Raw genomic sequence first — 23,996 nt, forward strand, 5'->3', positions numbered from 1 at the left:
CAATGATAAAAAGAACATTTTTCAGTTTACTTCTTGAACACTTTGAGGGCGTGGTCTGACTGTTGCTTGTATTTGCATGTTTAACTGTTCAACTGGAAGTTGGAATGATTAGCATTAGTAAAGCCACGTGATGAAAGAAAGCAAGCTCATATAGCATCAGCCAAAAAAAACTCATTTCACCCATCCACACACTCTAAACATTTGTCTAGTTCTGCCTTGAATCTATTTAAGCTATCAACTTCAATGACAGATGAAAGTTTTTTCCAGCGATCAACCACCCGCTGGCGAAAGGAAAACTTTCGCACATATAGCCTACAACTGTCTTTCCTCAATTTGAATTTATGCCCTCTCAGGCGATTATATTGAGCAAAAGGAAGAATCTCATCAGCATTGGCATGCTCAGGCCATTCAAGGCTTTATACACCTCAATCAGATCACATCGCAGTTACCTAGTCTCCAGACACTGTAATTTGTAAAACTTAACTTTCTTCCATTCAGTAATCTGGTTGCCCTTCTCTGTACTTGTTCCAGCAGCTCTATATTCTTCTTAAAATGAGCACTCCAGGCCTGTATACAGTACTCAAGTTGTGGCCTGACCATTGCCTTATACAAGGGGATAATCACTTTATCCCTGCTAGAAAAATTCCTGTGTATCATTGACAAGACACCATGAGCTATGCTTGCACACCATCTGCACTGCTCAGAAAACTTCATATCTGCCTACACAATTACCCCCAGGTCCTTTTCATTCTCTACCACCCTCAGTGCAGTACCACACAGATGATACGTTACTCTGGGGTTACTGCTTCCCATATGCAGTACTTCACATTTGTCAATGTTAAACTTCAGTTGCCACCTCTCAGCCAATCTGCTCAACTTTTCTAGATCTGTTGCAGCAGCATACTGTCATTAGTGTCATTAGCAACGCTGCTGACCTTCGCATCGTCTGCAAACTTGGACATTAAGCCTGATATACCATCATCAGTATCATTAAAAAATGCAGAAAACAACAATGGACCCAACACTGAACCCTGGGGGACTCCACTAATAACATTAGTCCACGAAGAGCAGTGTCCATTGATTACCACTCTGTCTTCTCCCACTCAATCATCCCTTTATCCATAGCAGCAATTTGCCTCCAATGTCACACTGCTCCAATTTATGCAGTAGTCTTCCATGTGCAACAATATCAAAAGCCTTTCTAAGATCCAAATATATGATATCAAAATTACTCTTTGCATCCATTTCCTTTGTGACCACATCATAGTATCCAATCAAATTGGTCAGACAAGACTTCCCCTTAACAAACCCATGCTATGTCCGAGCTATAACTGAAGTAAGTCTTGTCTAGATGATCCTGCAGTGCTTCTTTAACTAGTGTTTCCATTAATTTCCCTGGAACAGAAATTAAACTAATAGTCTGTATTTACTTGTGTCACCCTTTGATCCTCCTTTGTGAACTGGGGTCACATATACACATCTCCAGTTCATGGGTGCCTCCCTTCAGTCCAAGGAAGCTCTCATAATTATGGCTAAGGGTTTGCTTACTTCCTTTGCTGCCTCCTTTAATATAACTGGATAGATCCCATCCACCCGAGATGCTTTTCTTATGTTTATCTTCAACAATTTCTCCTCCACTTTGCTCTCAGATATTACAAAATCGTCTAGCTCACTGCCAGAGTTTAATTCATCTCTGGCATTCCTCTCCATGAATAACTCCTCATGTGTGAATAGATGCAAAATATTCACTTAGTTTGTTAGCTACCTGAGCAGGATCATCAACAGTTGAACCATCGATTCAAGTGGATCAGTCTCATCCCCTTCCTTCTACAGTTTTACATAAGTAAAGAACTCTTTGCTATTTTTCTTTGCACCCTTTGTCAAAGATTTCTCTTATCTGCCTTTGCCTGCCTAACCTCCTTTGTAACTTGGTTACAAACCAGCTTATATCTATCATAGGCTTCCGTGTCACCTGATAATTTATATGTATCCCATGCATTTTTATTCTCTGCCATATGTCTCCTTAGTTCATCTGACATCCATTTAGGCCTAAACCTTGAACAGTATTTCTTAATTGGTATGGAAAGCCTAGTAGCTTCCAAGATTAATTCTTTGAATGCTTCCCACTTTGAATTTGATGTTGGTAACATCATCAGTTGATTGCACTGTATAGAATTTAAATACTGTCTCTGACGTTCGTAGTCATCTTTACGAAAGCAAAAATCTTTCCTTTTATGATGGTAGTTACCTCTTTGAGTAAATCCCACTTCAGCATGCTGTGATCACTGCCACCTAGTAGTTCCTTTATCTGCAGATTCTTAATGCATGAAGAATCACTACTGATTATCAGATCAAGAGTATTAATCCCTCTAGTTGCCACCCAAACATGCTGCTATAGAAAACCATCATCCAGTAAATCCACAAAATCCTTGCTAGTGTGTGAGTGACCAACCCACAAATTCCAGTCAATATCTGGGAAATTAATATCCCCCATTATATGACACTCTGATTTACTCGTCCACTCTATTTCTCTGTAAAAAAAAAAAAAAAAAAAAGTAAAGTGCAGCCATTATCAACCCACTGCAGGATGGAAGCCTCCTCAACAATTCATGCTGAGGAAAATGGACCATAATCTGCCACACTGGTCCAGTGCGGGTTGGCAGATCGACCGTATTCAGCAGTCAGGGGCTTGAACCCCGGTCTACTCAAAGAGCGTGTGCTACTGCACTCCCGCTCCTGCCCACTCGGCTACGGAGGCGTACAATTGTTTATTATACTCATCAGAATCATTAGGCCTATAACACACTCCTACTCTCAATTTTGCTTTCTCAGTGTTTATTTCACACCAAACTGACTTGACACTGCACTGTCCAGCCATGTCAACTGGCTATACTTCCTTGGATTTTATGTGTTTCTTAACTAATAGCATAACCCCCTCTTCCCTTCCTATCTTCTCTATCCTTTCTGTACACATTGTACTCCCCAAATTCCATTTCTGCATTCCTTATATCTGTGTGACACCACATCTCTGATATCCCAACAATATCTGCCTTTGATGTTTTGACCAACACCTCAAATTCATCAGATTTATTTACCAAACTCCTAGCATTGTTGTACCTACTCTCAATATCATTAGTGCCAACATGTACACTCAAGTATACATGCACCTGTTCCTATTCTTAGCTATCCTAAAGTTCCTGACCATGTATTAGCAATTGTTTCCTGATACATGGTCAGGTGTAGTCCCTGACCATGTATACCTGATCATGTATCAATATTTATTTCTGCTGACATCAGATCAAGCATTTTTGCATTACCTATATTAGACCATTTACTAAAAATGTTTCTCCCCATATTTGATGACAGCTATACCATTTTCATTTTATTTGCATTTTATTAGTATTTTGATGTAATAATTTTACTTTACAGTTCCCCCACTTTATATTGGCCTGGCAATTCAGACCATGTATCAGGCCTGATACATGGTCAGGAGTAGTCCCCTGATGAATTTCCTGGCTATGTATCATATTTTCATCTACTATATTCAGATCCTGCATATTTGTCATTCCCTGATTCGACCTCTTGCTAAAATTGCCCTCCCATATCTGAATATAGTGTTATTTATTTATTTATTTATTTACTTGTGTATATATATATATATATTTTTTTTTTTGCCCTCAGTCCCATTTCATTTTTACACTAGGTTTTTCAAATTATTTCACCTGTTTAACCACTACTTCACTTCCACTTTCTACTATCCCTTAAACTTCTCTTAGTTCTGGTACCTTGTGTACTTTTCATTTCCATTTTCACAGACACTTTATTTATTCTACAAACCACACACTATTTATATCCTTTTGCTTCCTCTACTGCTGCACTGCATGTTTTGGAGCATTAGACATACTATAACTTTTATTTTCCTTTTTCTGCTTATTTTGCTTCTTAACTGTTATATATATATATATATATATAGAATAGAAATAATAGGTACAGGAGTGGTAATAAGAGAAATATATGATGGAATATAGACCTGGGTTTCTACTATGTAGAGTAGAAGGCACCCAATGACTACAAATAAATAATGCTAGTAGGATATGCTTTTAGTGTGAAGAGAACAGCAGGTAGTGTAATCAGTCAACGGGTTAGATAACATAGAAAGGCAGTCATAAAATAACACAATTCGAACCTTCAATAAAAAGTCAAAACTATTATATTATAAGTACTTAGTACTGTACTTCAAATGATTTCAATGTCCTTAACGAGGGCCAGCCATCAAAGCCAATCAAAATGCAGCAAGAAGTAATGCCTCTGTTTCTAACATGAAATATATGTAGCACGTGGTAAAAAGATACCAGGCTTTTAGTTTATTGTTGATGTTCTGAAGTCATGTTATTAGTAATGCTAATGTATATGTCATGGCTGACCCGACAGAGGCAGAGAAATGATAGACAATAAGGAATATAGGTAGTTGAGTAATACTAAAAATCATTGAAAGTTGAAATCACGAGATGGAGCAGACGGTCAGGAATTGTACTTACTGATTACACAAGCCGGAGAAGTGGGGTTGGTCATCCGGTGTGCTGCAGTGAGGGAAAGAATGCTACGTGCATGTTCCAATGACTATATGGTATGAGTGTAGAAGTGACTTCAGGCATCAGAAAGCAGTAAGACGTACGGGGTTGATGGGGGGGAGTTAAACACAATGAGGCCACGTGTCCCATGATAGGGGAGAAGGCATGACATACAAGATAGCATGAAAAAGACGCTGAATTTTGTATGAGGTGAAGTCAGTATGTATAGCAGTAAAATAGCATCTTGATATTGCTTTCGAAACCTAATCGCACACAAGAAATAAAAGATAGGGATTCAGAACAGTTAAAAAGTAGTGTGAAGATGAGAGGGATTAGTAGTGCTCCGGTAATCCGGGGTCGCTAGCCCGTTTCTGAAGTAGGACCCTGAATGTAATTTCTGGGACTGTGTCTCACGTGTCGAAGTCAGTAATGTTAATAATGGTGGAGGTAGACCATTATATTACCATTTAGGTTTTATTACCGATCATGGTGAAAATATAATAATCACATAAAAAAATATATATATATATATATTAAGGAGTATTGCCTATACATTATTTACACAGCCTGGATGTAGAGGATGTCATTATGCTAGTATATTTGTAATATCTAGGGGGTTGGTTAATTATATTCTTATATTTTAACATTTGGAATGCTTTGTTGAAGTGGTAGTGTAGGTAGGCTGTCAGAAATTGATTGTCCAACAGCTTGTTATATAAAGTTATTATATTATGCTTTATCAGTCTGTTACTGTTACATATGTTAACTATTCTGATGCATTGTGAAAGAATAATGTTTGCATGAACTTTTTTCGAGATATTAGAGTGCCAGTGCATATAGCTGGCAACATTGAAATTGAAGGAGTCTCTTTTATTGTAGATGTTGACGGATGTTTGTGAGCCATTGATATTAATATTCAGATCTAGGGAACTTGCTGTATGGTAGTTGTCATTGGTTTTTTCTAGAGTCAGTTCTGGAGGGTAAATGTTGGCAAACTGTTGTATGAAGTTGGTATAATTAATTACCAGTAGGTCGTCAATGTATCTGAACATTGATAGCTCAGTTGGTAAAGCAGTTTTGGCATAGTATAAATAAAGGTTGGCCAGGACACAGCTGGCTGGACTACCCATTGGTGTACCTTTGGTCTGTAGGTAGATGGTTCTTCCATCAGTAATATAGTTGTTTGCAATGCAGAGGTTGGTTAAGCTGTTCCAAAATGTTGGTTTGCAGTTTATCAGGTGACTGTAGTTATTGTACAGTTTGTCGAGGACTATTTTTAAGTTTGGTAGGTCTATGCTGGTGAAGAGGCTGTAAAAATCATACATTGATATACTGGTGATGTTGTTGGCTTTTAATGCTTCTATTACAGGCTGGTTGTTATAAATAAATCTGCTATTTGGTAATGTGTTTAGAATGGGTTTCAGAAGTAGTTCTAAAATCTTGCCTGGTTTGTGTGCGTAGTTATGTTTACATGAGGTGATGAACCTAAATCCTGTAGGATTTTTGTGGAATTTGGATATAAAATAGATGTATGGCAGGTTATGATTGTTAAAGTTAATTTTTAATTTCTTACTGAATGCAATAAGCTTCTTTGTGATGATACTATTGTTGTTGGTTTGTATGTGTTACTTGAGTTCAGTTCTGTATTTAACGTATGGTAATAAAAATGTTTGCAGATAAATGCAAAAGTGTTAGGGGCTTTATCTACAGTAGTTATTATAAAGTGCTTATGCAGTTCAATTAGGTGCTTTTTGATAGTGGAGAAATTGTATTTTTTACCAGAGGCAAGTGTGGCATCATGTGTAGCTAGGGTTTGATAATTATTGAGTAGGTCAGTGAGGACTGAGTTTATCCCTATATGGAAGGCTTCCATGGGTGTATTATATTTGTACGATAACATAAAGCAAAAGTTGAGTAAATTGTGATACAGTTGTTTTTTGACCTTAATTTGGTTGATATGATGGTGCAGCCTGAATTTGAAGCCATGAGCCATGATATTTTTTAATTCTTCATATGGTATAATGTCTAGATTACCAATGATGATGTGTCCAAAATGAGTATTGACATAGGGTTTAAGATGTGGTTGGTTGCATATGCAACTGTTGGAATCTGGTATAAATATATCTAGATTGGTGGCCAAGGTTTTGTAGTTTCATGCTATCAGTCTGAAAGGTGTTGAGTAGCTGAATCTAGATATTATTTGTAGGTTGTGGCAGTTGGTAGGGAGTAGATCACAGTGCATGTTGATGCACCTATTGATGTTAATTTTGTGCAGGTTGGTAATATACCTTAATATTAAGGTGGTATGCTCTTTATTACTATCAATATTAGACTAGTTTTTAGTCTAAATTTACAGATATCTGTGATTAGGTGGATTAAGTGCATAGATTTAATATCTGTATTATGGATGAATCTGTAAAGTGCTTTTAGAAAAAAGAAACTTTTAGAAACTTGTGCCCACTGACTGGTTATAATACGAGTGTGTATGTATGTATGTATGTATGTATATATATATATATACACACACACACACACACACACACACACACACACACACACACACACACACACACACACACACACACACACACACACACACACACACACACACACAGGGTGTCTCAAAAATATTGGTACAAACATTTAGGGAAGGTAGGTAACAGCTAAAGGAATGTGAATCGTATAGGAACCCATAGGAAACGTTACCGTAAGTCAGTAGATGGCGTGGTAGTCGCCGCACGAAGAGCATGCATCGATATATGAACTGTGAGCTGGCAGACATGCACCTAGTGTATGGATTAGCAGAGGGCAATGGATGAGTCGCTCAACGAATTTATGGAGAACGCTTCCCAGATAGACGTACTGGACCACCATTTGTGCATGTGCATCAAAATTTGTGCGATTATGGGTTATTTAGAGGCAACAGGAGTAGTGCGAGCAGACCATGTTCGACACGAATTCTCGCCATGGAAGAAAGTGTATTGAATGCCGTTCAGAATAATCCTACTACCAGTACATGTGCTGTTGCCAGAGTTGCAGTGTACAGCATGTCTGGCACGTCGATTCCTTCCACCCCTTTCATCTCCAAAGGGTTCAGTTTACTACTCCCTCAAGATCATCCTGCACGTGTGGCTTTTGCGCAGTGGTTTCTCCAAGAAAGTGTTCAAGACTTGAATTTTCCAGCCTATGTTTTGTTCACGGATGAGGCTTATTTCACTCTGGAAGGCTTATTCAATCAGCACAATTCTCATGTGTGGGCTCACGACAACCCACATGGCGTGTGCCCCAATGCGGCACAACATCGCTTCGCAGTAAATGTGTGGGCAGGTATGGTCGGTGACTGCTTAGTCAGCCCATACCTGTTACCATCCCGCATGAACTCCGCTAAATATTGGATCTTTCTTGAACAAGTTCTACTAGGGTTACTTGACGATGTTCCACAAATGTGAGACGCAACATTTGGTTTCAACATGACGGGGTGCCTGCCCATTATGGAAGGTGTGTTCGTGACCATTTGAACAGGCGTTTTGGGCGTCGATGGATTGGTTGTGGTGGACCCGTTGCCTGGCCCCCATGCTCACCTGATTTATCGAGCCTTGATTTCTTTCTGTTGGGGGCCCTCAAATCTATCGTGTATGAATCGCCCGTGGAGATGGAAATGGATCTCGTGGCGAGACTTGTCTGCACTGCTACTGTCAAAGAAACTCCAGGTGTGTTCGACTGTGTCAGCCAATCCATGCTGCGTTGGTGTCACGCATGCATCACATCTCAAGGTGGAACCTTCGAGCATCTGTTGTAACATCATAAAATGCATCTCGTACTCCATTGTTAATATTATGTCAAATAAATGTTTACCATTAATTACTGTCTTGTGTCATTCTGCTTCTTGTGCCGCTGCTACTACTTTCTCGTGACGTTCCGGTTATAGGTTCCTATGCGATTCACATTCCTTTAGATGTTACCTACCTCCCCTAAACATTTGTACCAATATTTTTGAGACACCCTGTGTGTGTGTATATATATATATATATATATATATATATTTTTTTTTTTTTTTATGTGATTATATGTAATTATATTTTTACCATGATTGGTAATAAAACCTAAATGGTAATATAATGGTCTACCTCCACCATTATTAACATCACTGACTTAAACACATGAGACACAGTCCCAGAAATTATGTTCAGGGTCCTACTTCAGGAACGGGCTAGCGACCCCGGACTACCCAAGCACTACTAATCCCTCTCATCTTCACACTACTTTTTACTGTTCTGAATCCCTATCTTTTATTTCTTGTGCACGATTAGGTTTCGAAAGCAATATCAAGATACTGTTTTACTGCTATACATACTGACTTTGCCTCATACAAAATTCAGCGTCTTTTTCACGCTATCTTTTACATTATGCCTTCTCCCCTATCCTGGGATATGTGGCCTCATTGTGTTTAATCACACCGTCAACCCCGTATGTCTTACTGCTTTCCGATGCCTGAGGTCACTTCTACACACATACCTTATAGTCATTGAAACATGCACGTAGCATTCTTTCCCTCAATGCAGCACACCGGATGACTGTCCCCTATTCTCTGGCTTGCATAATCAGTAAGTACAATTCCTGACTGTCTGCTCCATCTCGTGATTTCAACTTTCATTGATTTTTAGTATTATTCTACTACCTATATTCCTTATTATCTATCATTTCTCTGGCTCTGTCGGGTCAGCCATGATATATACGTTAGCATTACTATTAACATGACTTCAGAACATCAACAATAAACTAAAAGCCTGGCATTTTTTTACCATGTGCTACATATATTTCATGTTAAAAACAGAGGCATTACTTTTTGCTGCATTTTGATTGGTTTCGACAGCTGGCCCTCGTTAACGACGTTGAAATCGTCTAAGTACAGAACTAAGTACTTATAATATAATATTTTTGACTTTTTATTGCAGGTTCGAATTGTGTTATTTCATGACTGCCTTTCTTTGTTATCTAACCCGTTGGTTGATTACACTACCTGCTGTTCTCTTCACATTACAAGCATATCCTACTAGCATTATATATATATATTTCAGTATCGAGTATTATCTCTGAGTTACATTATATAACTTTCGTATTTCCTAACAAGTTATATGTATTAATTTATAATGTTACATTTGTAAAATCTAGATCGTTATATGTATTTAGTTAAAAAGTACAATTTAATTGACAATGAAATTTAATAAGATTAATAAATTTTACTGATTAATTGATAATACTATACTAAGCTAATAGATTTCTAATACAGTCCTACATGTTTCTCTATCTAATTTTACGTTAAACCTTACACTTTCTAGTTCGGGATATATGTGGTATCGTATAACAGTGGCGGCAAGTTACAAACGGTAAATCTGAGGACACTAAGAATTAATTAACTTTCGAAATTGCTATCTAAATTCAAAATAAACCAAAGAGCTTCACTAGGTCTACAAGTTACTTATAGAAAATAATTTAATATAACAATTAAGTCAGTAAAATGGCTAAATATAATTAAAAACTTAGCATTCGCCACTGCAACACGTGGATTGGAATACCCTAACCGAGCAGCCTGTGAATGGTAAGATCATTGACATTAAGGGTAGCTATACGAGTTGCTGCACTCACAGCAATTTGCTTCTATACATTCTGCTTGACGCAAGTCCTTATCAAGTAACTCTTCCCCAACAAAATTATGCTTAATACTATCGTTATTCGATGCCCTAACCACAAACACATAGACATTAGCATTAGTTGAGGCATATGATGCAAGAAAGCAAGCTTACACAGCATCAGCCAAAAAAAAAAAAAAAAAAAAAAACTTTTCTATTTCATCCATCTGATCACTTCAAATGTTTGTCTAGTTCAGCCTCAAATTTATTTAAGCTATCAAATTCCACAACAACAGATGAAAGTCTGTTCCGGCAATCAACTGCCCGTTGGCTAAAGGCAAACTTCCACACATCTATTCTAGAATTGTCTTTCCTCAATTTGAATCTATGCCCCCTCAGGTTCTTAGTCTGAGTAAGCGGAAGTATCCCATCAGCATTGAGCCTGCTCAAACCATTCAGGGCCTTATACAACTCAATCAGATCACCTCGCAGGTGCCTAGTCTCCAGATGCTGCCACTTGCAGAACTTAGCCTTTCTTCATAAGCGTACCCCTTCGTTCCTCTCACCAATCTTGTTGCCCTTCTCTGTACTCGTTCTAACAACTCTACATTTTTCCTAAAATGAGGCCTCCAGACCTGTATACAGTACTCGATGTGTGGCCTGACCATTGCCTTATACAAAGGGATAACCACCTCCTTGTCTCTGCTAGCAAAATTCCTATATATCATTGACAAAACTCCATGACCTGCTCTGGCAGCCCGTCTACGCTGCTCAGAGAACTTCATATCTGACTGCACAATTACCCCCAAGTCTTTTACATTCTCCACCTCCCTGAGTGTAGTACCACACAGTTGGTATGTTTCTCTTGGGTTACTGCTACCCCTATGCAGTAATTTGCATTTGTCAATGTTAAACTTCAGTTGCCACTTCTCTGCCCATCTAACTTTTCTAGATCCTGTTGCAGTAGTATACTGTCTTTACTATCATTAACAACTCTGCCAGCATTTGTAGCATGTGCAAACTTGGACATTAAGCCTGATATACCTTCATCGATATCATTGATAAATACACAAAAGAACAATGGATCCAGCATCGAACCCTGGGGAACTCTGCTAATAACATTAGTCCACATAGAGCAGTGTCCATTTATTACCACTCTCTGTTGTCTCCCACTCAACCATCCCTTTATCCATTTCAGTAACTTGCCCTTAATGCCATACCGTTCCTACTTGTACAGCAGTCTTCCATGTGCAACAGTATCAAAATCTTTTTTGGAATCCAAGTATATGATATCAAAATTATTTTTAGCATCCAGTTCCTTTGTGTCCATATCATAGTATCCAATCAAATTGGTCAGACAAGACTTCCCCTTCAACAAACCCATGCTGTATGAACTATTGCTGCTGTCTTGTCTAGGTGATCCTGTATCGCCTCTTTAACCAGTGACTTCATTATTTTCCACGGAACAGAAATTAAACTAACGGGTTCAAATTATTTGTGTCACCCTTTGAACCCCCTTTGTGAATTGGGGATACATTTTCACATCTACAGTCCATGGGAACCTTCCCTGACTCTAAGGATGCTCTCATGTTTATGGCTAAAGGTTTGCTTACTACCCTCGCTCCCTCCTTCATTAACTGGATAGATTCCATCTGCTTCAGGTGCCTTTTTTATGTTTAACTTCAACAATTTCTACTCCACTTTGCTCTTAGTTATCAGATCATTCTGATCTGAGTTCAGTTTGTCAATGAGGGAGTCTGCATCAGGAACAGTGGCATCTCCAAGACAATTAGCATTCTGTAAGTCCTCCATTGCATTGATGGCTTTGAAAGGTTTAAAATCAAAGGGGTTGTCAGGATCTTCATTCTCCCATTCATCATCATGTTCTGTAATCTTGGCTTCCACCAACTCATTGTTATAATGCATTGTTATGTATTATAACAATTTCTTTCTCATTGTTAATGCAATGAGCTTTCTCATTGTTATAATGCATCCTGCAGCTGATATTTACTCACATTAAAAGCTTCAATGTATGTAGCATGATTTCCTAACAGTTCATCTAAATCTCTGCAATGCTTGAATAGCAATATAATGGAGAAAAAAAAATTTCGGTCATTTGGTTCAGGTCATACTTAGTACACTTGTTTCTGAAGCTGTTTTTTTTTTTTTTTTTTATTAATTTGTTTATGATGTCAAACCATTGAGCAAAGTTATTATTATTAGTGACATATGATTTAAGGAATCCAAAAAAAAAAAAAAAAAACTCCCATGTCACTTGTCCACCCCTCCAATAATTTGTCTAGTTCTTCCTTGAATTTATTCAAACTGCCCACCTCCACAACAATAGATTCAAGTTTGTTCCAACAATCAACCATCCACTGGCTGAAGGCAGACTTCCTCATTCTGTCCTGCAAACATCTTTCCTCAGTTTGAATTTATGACTCCTCGTGTGTAGTCTGAGCAAGAGGAAGAATATCATCAACAATGAGTTTGCTCAATCCATTTAAAGCCTTAAAATCTTTGATCAGATCACCTCACAGGTGTCTAGTCTAATGAGGTCTCCAGACCTGTATGCAGTGCTCGAGATGTGGTCCAGCCATAGCCTTATACAATGGAATGATCACTTCCTTGTCCCTGCTAACAAAGTTCCTGTATATCAAGATAAAACTCGATAAACTGGCCTGGCAGGCTATCTGCATTCCTCAGAGAACTTCATGTCTCACTGCACAATTACCCCTGGCCTTTTTCATTTTCCATTGTCCTGAGTGTAGTACACCACCTGCCAGCCTTAGTATCATCTGCAAACTTAGATATTAAGCCTGATATACTTTTATCATTAATAAATACAGAAAACAGCAGTGGGCCCAGCACTGAACCGTGGTGGACTCCACTAATAACATTGGTCCATGACGAGCAGTATCCATTTATAACCATGAATAAAATATCAGCTGATATTTTATTCTATCTTCTCCCACTCAACCATCCTTTTATCCAGAGCAGTAACTTGCCCTTAATGCCAAACTGCTCCAATTTGTACAGCAGGCTTTTATATGCTACAGTATCAAAGGCTTTTCTGAAATCTATATGATATCAAAATTATATTTTTTATTTTATTATGTTATAATATCCAATCGGATTGATCAGATAAATTGCCTTTTAACAAATCTGTTCGTGGCTGCTATATAAATGCATTACTTATTTAACTAGAGACTCCATTATTTTCCCTGGAACAGAAGTTAAGCTAACAGGTCTGTAATTACTCATGTCACCCTTTGATCCCCCTTTGTGAACTGGGGATACGTTTGAACATCTCTAGTCCATAGGGACCTCTCCTGAATCCAAAGATACTCTCATAATTATAGCTAAGGGTTTTCTTAACTCCTTTGCTGCCTCCCTTAATATAATTGAATAGATGCCATCCACACCAGCTTTTTTTTTTTTTTTTGTGTTGAGCTTCAACAATTCCTGTTTCACTTTCCTCTCAGTTATCACAAAATCCTTTAGCTTCCTGTTAGATTCTGATGAACTTCTGGAATTCCCCTCAATAAAGAACTCCGAATGTGTGGATGCAAAATACTTATTCAGTTTTTCAGCAACCTGGGCAGGATCATCAACAGTTAAATCATAGATAAAGCTTGATAAGCTGGCCTGGCAGGCTATCTGTATTGCTCAGAGAACTTCATATCTCACTGCACAATTACCCCAGGCCTTTTTCATTTTCCACTGTCATGAGTGTAGTACATCATCATCAAATAGACCAATGTGATTCAACTCCTTTCTTCTACTGTTAATATAAGTAAAGAATTTTTTGCTGCATTTCTTGGCCGACCGGGCTAGCCGAGTGGGTAAAGTACCTGCCCGGCAACCCAAAGGTCGCGGGTTCGATTCCCGCCTCGGGCTTGGATCAAAGTACTGCAAAAACCTTGGGAGGTGCAATATGGCCACAGAAGCCGATGCGCCAACAACTACCAAATCAATCAAATCAATCAAAAGCTGCATTTCTTGGTATCCTTTTCCAGAGACCTCTCATAATCTGCCTTAGCTTGCCTAACCTCCTTTGTGACTTGTTTACAGACTAATTTATATCTACTGGCTTGTGTTGCTCGATAATTTATATGCATTTTTCATCTCAGCCACATGTCTTATCAGTTCATCCTGACCCATTTAGGTCTAAGCCTTGAGCGGTATTTCTTAGTTAGTAGCTTCTACGATTACTTCCCATTTAGCATTTGCTGCTGGCAACATCATCAGTTGTTCCACTGTATAGAGTTTTTAAAAACTTTCTGGGACAACTGTAGCCATTGTTACAGAAATAAAAGCACTTCCCTTTACCCTTGACAATAGTTATGTGTTTAATTAAGTCCCACGTCAGAATTCTGCGATCACTGCCATCCAGCGGGTTATAGAGTTGCATGCTTTCTAATTCAGCTGGCTTATTCAGGTGGTTCTAAGTATTATAGGTTCTAATACCTCTCGTGTTTGGAGTTTTCATTAAAAAAAAAAAAGGACCAAGCAGATTACCATCTTAGCCAGTGGAAGAAATTAGCAAAATGGAGGTGGCAAATGTAATAAACTGTGGAACTTCTGTAAACTATATATTTCACCAGCTGGTTTTTTCAGTATTGTTTTAGTAACATTGATAATTCATGACTACATGGTCAAAAAAAATTTAAGGATTTGATACTTTGGAAAATCTTTAGATATCTATCAGGAGAACATGAAACACCGACAAAAATCTGTGTAAATTTTTATAGAGGTCAAATGTGTCATACTATGGGTATCCCTGAAAATGAAGTAGAGAAAGGCTAAATTAAAAATAAGTGACCAACAAACATTTAAGTACATTTTTATTACAAGTAAATTTGTAATTTAAAAGCTGAATGAGTAAATTTGTTAAGTTTGCCTTTCCTCTATAAAATGTTGAGGTATGTTCTTTTAATTTTCAGTTTTACTTATGTATGATTTGTTATATGATTATTCTGATACTATATTTTTAATTTATAAATTGTGGTCTGCTTCATAGACTTTGAAAAGGTTTTCGGTTAGGTACAACATGTAAAGTTCATAAAAGCTAGATCTTGATGGACAGGACATCAGACTCATAAAAGAAATTTATTGGAATCAAACAGCTATTGTAAGTGTCAAAGAAGGTGAAACTGACGAGATCAATATAAAAAGACGAGTAAGGCAGACTGCATTCTCTTGCCAATGTTATTTAACATTTATTCTGAAGTTATTTTCCAAAATGCATTGTGGGAAAGGAAAGAAAGAATTAAAATAAATGGTTAGCTGATAAATAACATGATATGCGGAAGATACTGCTATATTTGCAGAAAATATAGAAGACCTTCAATTGCTTTTGGGCTGTATTAACAACAAATGTAATGATATGGATTTAAGAATCAATGTCAACAAGACCAAATACATGAATGTGAGTAAATCACCAGTAAGCCAAGTCCAGCTATTATTGAATGGAACTCCAATAGATAGTGACTCATTTTATAAATACCTTGGTAGTTGACTAAATGCTGATCTAGATCCGGAAGCAGAAATAAAAGCAAGAATAAAAGTGAGAAATGCCTTTACAAAATACAGAACAATGCTGTGTCACAAAGCCCTAGCTCTGTCAATAAAACTGAAATTCGTTAGCTGCTATGTGTGATCTGTACTATATTATATGGAGTTGAAACTTGGATGTTGAAAACATCAAGCATGAACAAAATAGAAGCCTTCAAAATGTGGATCTGCAGGTGTATGCTAAAAATGTCTTGGTTAGACAGAATCACCAACATTAAAGTCTTGAAAAGAGCTGGAAGCAAACGTGAATTGTTGAGCTTAGTGGAAGAGAAGGAAAATTGCCTAGCTGGGACACATCCTTAGAAATGAGAAATATAAATTGCTTCAAGTAATAATAGAGAGGAGTGGGGAGGAAGTAACTTTCTTGGCTGAAAAACATCTGTAACTGGATGAAATTAATGTTGAAATTTCATTATACTTAGGAATTTGAATTTAGAAATTTTTAGAAGAATTAAAATTTTCTTGTTTAATTTGTTTTTGTTTTTTTGTGTTTGCATGTGTGGTCAGATTATTCTCTAGTTTCTAAAAATATACAGGCAACATTTGAGAACTACATTATGAATGAATATTTCATCTAGTCTAGGGGTTGGCAACCTTTTTTGAGTGAAGAGCCATTTTTGATTTAATTAAAAAAAAAAAAAAGAATCCGAAGAGCCTCAGCTCAAGCTAGGGGAGGGGAGTTTAAGAAATGTAATAAGCTTCAATAGAGTGGGAAAGTGTTTTATTAAAAATATATTTTTAAATATTATTTATTAATACTGAAAAACGTAACAAATATCCAATTATATACGAATTAATGTGACTTTTGCTGCTGAACTTCTTGAGCGAGTCTCTCAACATCAAGAGAATATGCCGTAATTTATCTTTAAACATGCTGAGAGACTCGCATTGTTTTCAGACAGTTTCTTGATTTATTTTTAATATAGTTCATGTTCGAAAAGGACCTGGTTTGCTCACAGAAATACGCTTGCCGTACATGTGGGCTAAAAGTTAGTTGCAGTTACATGTTCAAAGAGCCACATGCGGCTCACAAGCTGCAGGTTGCCTACCGCTGATCTAGTCATTTGTGTAAACTTTCCCTTTTAATTTTCTTTTAGTTATTTATTAAAATTGTTTAAATTAAAATGATTTCTTGTTTTTTATATATAGATGTGTGACATTATCACAGCTGGCTTGTTGTACTTGTCATCACAAAGGTATCTTCAGGATTTGGTAAGAGTGCAAAAATTATTTTTTGTGAAAGCATCGTAGATATCTAATACTTAATTCAGTGCATTACATTATAGGTAATTAAATAACTGACTGTACCATAACTTTAGGTCAGTTGTAGTGAAAGAAGGAGCAATGTTAAGCCTTTTTGTAGAATTCTGAGAAATGCAGTATGGTAATATCATCTGCTTTTCATTATTTTCTTTTTACTAGGAATATTTTTAATCTCAATTAGGGAAACTATTCGAAATAAGTACTGAACCTTTGAAAAGGATTGGGGCTGCTGCTTCAAATTTATGACAATGTTTCCATGGGAAGATGGAGGGGAGGACTGTGGAATTGGAACTAACCTTGCATGTATACCAATGCTAGAAGTATAGTAAATAAATTTGAAGAATTTGAAGTGTTGGTCAAGATATCAAAGGCGGATATTGCTGGGATAGCAGAGACATGGTGTCACACAGATATAAGGAATGCAGAACTGGAATTTGGGGAGTACAATGTGTATAGAAAGGATAGACAGAATAGGAAGGGAGGAGGTGTTATGCTGCTAATTAAGAAAAACATAAAATCAAAAGAAGTGCATCCAGTTGATATAGATGAACAGTGCTCTGTTGAGTCAGTTTGGTGTGACATAAGCACTGCAAAAGCAAAAATAAGAGTAGGAGTGTGTTTTAGGACTAATGACTCGAGTGAGTACAATGAACAATTGTACAGAGAAATAGTGTGCTAGTAAATCAGAATGTCTTATAATGGGGGATTTTAACTTCCCAGATATTGACTGGAACTTGTGGGTTGGTTATTCCCACACTAGTAAGACTTTTGTGGATTTATTGGATGATTGTTTTCTGCAGCAGAATGTTTGAGAGGCAACCAGAGAGGGTAATACTCTTGATCTGGTTATCAGCAGTGATCATTCGTGTATTAAGAATTTGTAGATAAAGGAACCACTAGGTGGCAGTGATCACAGTGTACTGATGTGGGATTTACTTAAAGATATAATTACCATCAGGGGTAAAGGAAAGGGTTTTTGCTTCCATAAAGGTGAGTACAGTGGTCCCAGACAGTTTTTAAATTCTGTACAGTGGGATCAACTGACGATGTTACCAATAGTAAATTCTAAGTGGGAAGCATCCAAGGAATTAATTGTGGTGCTACTCAAATTTTCATACCTATTAAGAAATATTGTTCAAGGTTTAGGCCTAAATGGTTATCAAATGAACTAATGAGACTCATAACAGAGAAGAAAAATGCATGGGATGAATATAAATTATCAAGCAACTCAGAAGCCTATGGCAGATATAAGCTAGTCTGTAATCAGGTCACAAAGGAGGTTAGGCAGGCGAAGGCAGATTACGAGAAATCTTTGGCAAAGGATGCTAAGAAAAACAGCAAGAATTTCTTTACTTATATAAACTCTAAAAGGAAGGGGATGAATATGATTGGTCCACTTGATATCGATGGTTCAACTGTTGATGATCCTGCTCAGATAGCAAACAAACTGAATGAGTATTTTGCATCTACATTCACACATGAGGAGTTATTAAGGTTTGAAAATGGCAGAAGGTTATAAAATTGTAGCAGGGTGCTTAATGATTTTGTAATAACTGAGAGCAAAGTGGAGGAGAAATTGTTGAAGTTAAACATAAGAAAGGCACCTGGGGTGGATGGGATCTATTCAATTATATTAAAGGTTCAAAGCAACTAAGCAAACCCTTAGCCATAATTATGAGAGCATCCTTGGACTCAGGGGTGGTCCCCACGGACTGAATATGTGCAAATGTATCTCCAATTCACAAAGGGGGATCGAAGGGTGACACGAGTAATTACAGACCAGTTAGTTTAACTTCTGTTCCGGGTAAAATAATGGAGTCACTGGTTAAAGATGCATTGCAGGATCATCTAGACAAGACTGCAGCAATAATTCAGACACAGCATGAGTTTGTTAAGGGAAAGTCTTGTCTGACAAATTTGATAGGATATTATGATGTGGTTACAAAGGAACTGGATGCAAAAAATAATTTTGATATCATATATTTGGATTTCAGGAAAGCTTTTGACACTGTTGCGCATGGAAGACTATTGTACAAATTGGAGCAAAATGGTATTAAGGGTAAGTTGCTACAATGGATAAAAGGATGGTTGAGTGGGAGAAGACAGAGGGTGATAGTTAATGGGTGCTGCTCTTAGGGATTAATGTTATTAGTGGAGCCCCACAGGGTTCGGTGTTCGGTCCACTGTTGTTTTGTATATTTATCAATGATATTGATGAAGGTATATCAGGCTTAGTGTCGAAGTTTGCAGATGATACAAAGGTTTCCAGGGTTGTTACTGTTATTACTGGCAGTGTGCTACTGCAACAGGATCTAGATAATTTGGGCAGATGGGCTAAGAAGTGGCAACTTAAGTTTAACCTTGACAAATGCAAAGTACTGCATATGGGTAGAAGTAACCCTAAAGAACCGTACCAACTGTGTGGTACTACACTTAAGGTTGTAGAAAGCGAAAAAGACCTAGGAGTAATTGTGCAGTCAGATATGAGGTTTTCTGAGCAATGCAGACAGGCTGCCAGGGCAGGTCATGGGGTTTTGTCAATGATATATAGGAATTTTGCTAGCAGGGAAAAGGAGGTGATTGTCCCTCTGTATAAGGCAATGGTCAGGCCACGCCTTGAGTGCTGCGTACAGGTCTGGAGGCCTCATTTTCGGAAGGATGTAGATTTGCTTGAGTGTGTACAGAGAAGGGCAACAAGATTGGTGAGGGGAATGAAGGGATCCTCTTACCAAGAGAGGCTTAAGTTCTGCAAATTGCAGTCGCTGGAGACTAGGCACCTGCACGGTGATCTGATTGAGTGTATAAGGCCTTGAATGGGTGGAGCACGCTGAATTCTGATGGGATCCTTCAACTTGTTCAGATTACGAACATAAGGGGGCATAAATTCAAATTAAGAAAAGACAGATGTAGAATAGATGTGTGGAAATTTGCCTTTAGCCAGTGGGTGGTTAATTGCTGGAACAAACTTCCATCTGTTGTTGTGGAAGTTGATAGGTTTAATAAATTTAAGGAGGAACTGTATGGGCATTTGTAAGAAACGGTGTGTTTTTTTTTTTTTGTTTTTTTTTTTCGCTGATGCTGCATAAACTCACACACTTACTTTCTTGCATCACATGCCACTACTACTACCTTCCTAGGAATCAGAAAAGTACTTGCACATTTCCGATCCCTGGAAATAATTTTTTTTTTTTTTTTGTACATAATGATTTAAAAGGCTTTCTAATGAGCTCTTTAAAGGGTCATGCATTGCATGTACTCTGTTGATATTCTGATAAAGACTTTATTATTACATATTTGTTATCCCAAACACATATCTGTATAACTATTTTTTTATTAATATAAACCAGAGCTGTGATGCTCAATACATTCTAAGTTGATTTCAATATGTGTAAAAGAATAAGAGTAGTTTACCTCAGTATGATACTTAGAACACTTTTTAGCATTAGCATTAGTAAAGGCACATGATGCAAGAAAGCAAGCTTATATTGTATCAGCCAAAATAAAAAAAAAAAAAATCTAATTTTACCCATCCACTCGCTCCAAATGTTTGTCTAGTTCTGCCTTGAATCTATTTAAGCTGTCAACTTCTACAAACAGATGGAAGTTTGTTCCAGCATTCAACCACCCATCCGCTGGTTAAAGACAAACTTCCGTACATATGTTCTACAACTGTCTTTCCTCAATTTGAATTTATGTCCCTTCAGGTGATTAATCTGGGCAAGAGAAAGAATCCCATTGGCATTGACTGCTGAAACCATTTAAGGCCTTATACACTTCAATCAGATCACCTCGCAGGTGCCTAGTCTCTAGACACTTTAATTTGCAAAACTTAAGCCTTTCTCCATAAGAGCAACCCTTTGTTCCATTCACTAATCTTGTTGGTATTCTCTGCACTCGCTCCAGCAGCTGTACATCCTTCCTAAAATGAGACCTCCAGACCTGTACACAGTATTCAAGGTGTGACCTGACCATTCCCTTATACAAGGGGATAATCACCTCCTTATCGGCGCCTCCGTAGCCAGGTGGGAAGGAGCAGCAGTGCGTAGCACACGCTTCTTGATTAGACCGAGGTTCGAACCCGTCACCACCAAATACGGAGGATGCGGAAAGGTCAGGGATGACCACCGCATATCCCCGGAGCAATATGGCCTTAGTTGCTAATGCTCCTAAAAAAAAAAAAAAAAAAAAAAACCAACCAAACCTCCTTATCCCTGCTAGAAAAATTCCTGTATATCATTGACAAGACACCATGATCTACTCTTGAAGACCATCTGCACTGCTCCTAAAACTTTATATCTGCCTGCACAATTAGCCCCAGGTTCTTTTCATTCTCTACCACTGTCAGCGTAGTACCACACAGTTGATACATTACTCTGGGGTTACTGCTTCCCATATGTAGTACTTTACATTTGTCAATGTTAAACTACTGTTGCCGCCTCTCAGCCCATCTGCTCAACTTTTCTAGATCCTGTTTTGCAGCAGTGTACTATCATTTAGTGTCATTATCAACCCTGCTGACCTTCGTATCGTCTGCAAACTTACACATTAAGCCTGATATACCATCATCAATATCGTTAATAAATACAGAAAACAACAATGAACCCAACACTGAACCCTGAGAGACTCCACTAATAACAGTAGTCCACAAAGAGCAGTGTCCATTGATTATCACTGTCTGTCTTCTCCCACTCAACCATCCCTTTATCCATAGCAGCAATTTGCCTCCAATGTCACACTGCTCCAATTTGTGCAGCAGTCTTTCATGTGCAACAATATCAAAGTCCTTTCTAAGATCCAAATATATGATATCAAAGTTATTCCCTGCATCCAGTTCCTTTGTGACCACATCATAGTATCCAGTCAGATTGGTCAGACAAGACTTCCCCTTAACAAACCCATGCTATGTCCGAGCTATAACTGAAGTAAGTCTTGTCTAGATGATCCTGCAGTGCTTCTTTAACCCCCTCGACGTGGGCACCTGTACGTGGTGAGGGGACCTCCCAGTGACGCTGCTGGACTTCCAGACTAGCATCACTGGGATCCAACGCCCACAGCCCAGGTTCCAGGCTTACATCAATGGAATCCGGCGTGTTTGCCGTGCGCTGCGACCCGTGGAAATTCGGAAAGGGGGATCCTGGTGGTTGAGGGGCCCAGCTTCAATACACCACTTTGGCCCCTGCTTCGACAAGACGGGTGGTCCTGGAAGGCCCAGCTAGGATCAATCGGCTAGTAGGCTCGCCTGCGAGGGTCAACCGTGTCAATGCCACGCCCCTACCCTCATGGTCCGAGGGACAGGATTCAGGCCGGTGGCAGTGCGGGTATAGTGTCTGGGTAGCCCTGGCGTTCCACTCCCGAGCGCATTTATTGCATGCCGGGTAGTGGGCGTCCCTTTGGGCTCCGTGGTGGGTGGGGAGCCCAGGCACTGAACAACTTAAAACCTATATGAATCCTGATAAACTTAATTCTTCAGGGGCCCCAACCCGGTCCCTATCTGAAAATACAGATGGAGAGACAGATAGCATTATTGCTACAAAGAGGCAGCGAACAGAAATATCATCTGGGCCTGTTCCAAGATTTTTAATTATTCATTCTACCACAGAAAAACCGATTGGCAAAATGTCGCCCTTCTTCATACAGAAAGGGTTAGATGGGTTAGCAGGGTCACCCAAATCGGTTAAGAGACTCCGTTCTGGAGACCTCTTAATTGAAACCAAAACTGACAGGCAGTCTGAGCATCTACTCCGTGCAACATCAATCGGAGGAGTACCCATAACAGTGACACCACATAGAACACTCAATTCATCGAGAGGTGTCATTTCGGAATGGGACCTTCTCGACGTAACCGAGGAGGAAATCTGCTTAGAATTGAAACCACAAGGAGTTACTGCCGTTAAGAGAATTACTGCGCGAAGGGATGGAAAAATTGTTAAAACCAGGAGCGTTATCCTGACTTTTAACTCTCCTAAACCTCCTGATGAGATTAAAGCTGGATACATCAACTGTTCAGTGCGTCCATACGTTCTGAACCCTTTACGGTGTTTTAAATGCCAGAAGTATGGACATTCTCAAATGGCCTGCCGTGGAGTCCTTGCATGCGCTCGATGCGGTGCAAAGGACCACGAAACAACAGCATGTTCAGCTGCAAAACCCACCTGTATTAACTGTGAAGGTGAACACCCGGCCTACTCACGAGCATGCCAGAGGTGGAAAGAAGAAAAAGAAATTCAACGGCTGAAGGCAGAGCTAAATATATCATACCAGGAGGCAAGGAAATCGGTCAAACCCCTGAATATCAACAAACCTACCTACGCCCAGAAGGTAGCAGGGAGATGTTCCGTCGGAACTCAGACGGACATGACCATTCCTCCAAAGGAGTCTTTCACTCCCATTGCGCGGTATCTCTTAAGTTCTCAAAAACCTGCACAAAAGGACCAATCAGCTGCCACTCCTATATCGGTACCTCCTAATGCTCCACAAGTAACAAAGATAATTATGAAAGAAAAGAATAAGAAAGGGGAAGTCCCCCCTAGTACCCAAGAAAAGATGGATGTCGAGCAGAAGGAGGTACCCGAAGATTCAGTCTTGGAACTCTTTGCGGAGGAGGAAATGGACACGGGACAGCGTCCATTCTTCCCCAAAAAAGACAAATCCAAGACTGATAAAAGTAAGCCCTCAGCACCGCGGAAGCCGCCTGATGGACCCACCAAGCCAAAATAATGGCTAAATTCCTACAATGGAATTGTCGTGGATTCCGGCGAAATATTGATGACATCAAGGCCCTCCTGCAAAAGCACGAGCCAGTTTGCTTTTGCTTGCAGGAGACATATCTAAAGGCAAATGATGATTCCACCATGCACAACATCACAGTTTTTCGAAAGGATAGAATTGCGGATGGCTCTGTACATGGGGGAGTGGCTATCCTTGTGGGTAACCAGACCCCAGTGCAGCCCTTGCT

The 23,996-nt window shown here is 38.8% G+C and overlaps 1 protein-coding gene across 1 annotated transcript in view; it reads left to right on the plus strand.

The window, feature by feature from the left end:
- Window positions 1–23,996, plus strand: part of PIG-U (phosphatidylinositol glycan anchor biosynthesis class U) — a 181,808-nt gene that overhangs the window by 52,598 nt on the left and 105,214 nt on the right. The window contains exon 4 of the mRNA XM_090390140.1: window positions 16,928–16,990. Coding sequence (XP_090246266.1) covers window positions 16,928–16,990 — 63 coding nt within the window. The remainder of the gene's footprint in view (window positions 1–16,927; window positions 16,991–23,996) is intronic.

Source organism: Mastigoproctus giganteus, chromosome 2 (genome assembly GCF_048544385.1).
Source record: "Mastigoproctus giganteus isolate SK-2022 chromosome 2, ASM4854438v1, whole genome shotgun sequence".
Classification (NCBI taxonomy): Eukaryota; Metazoa; Arthropoda; class Arachnida; order Uropygi; family Thelyphonidae; genus Mastigoproctus; species Mastigoproctus giganteus.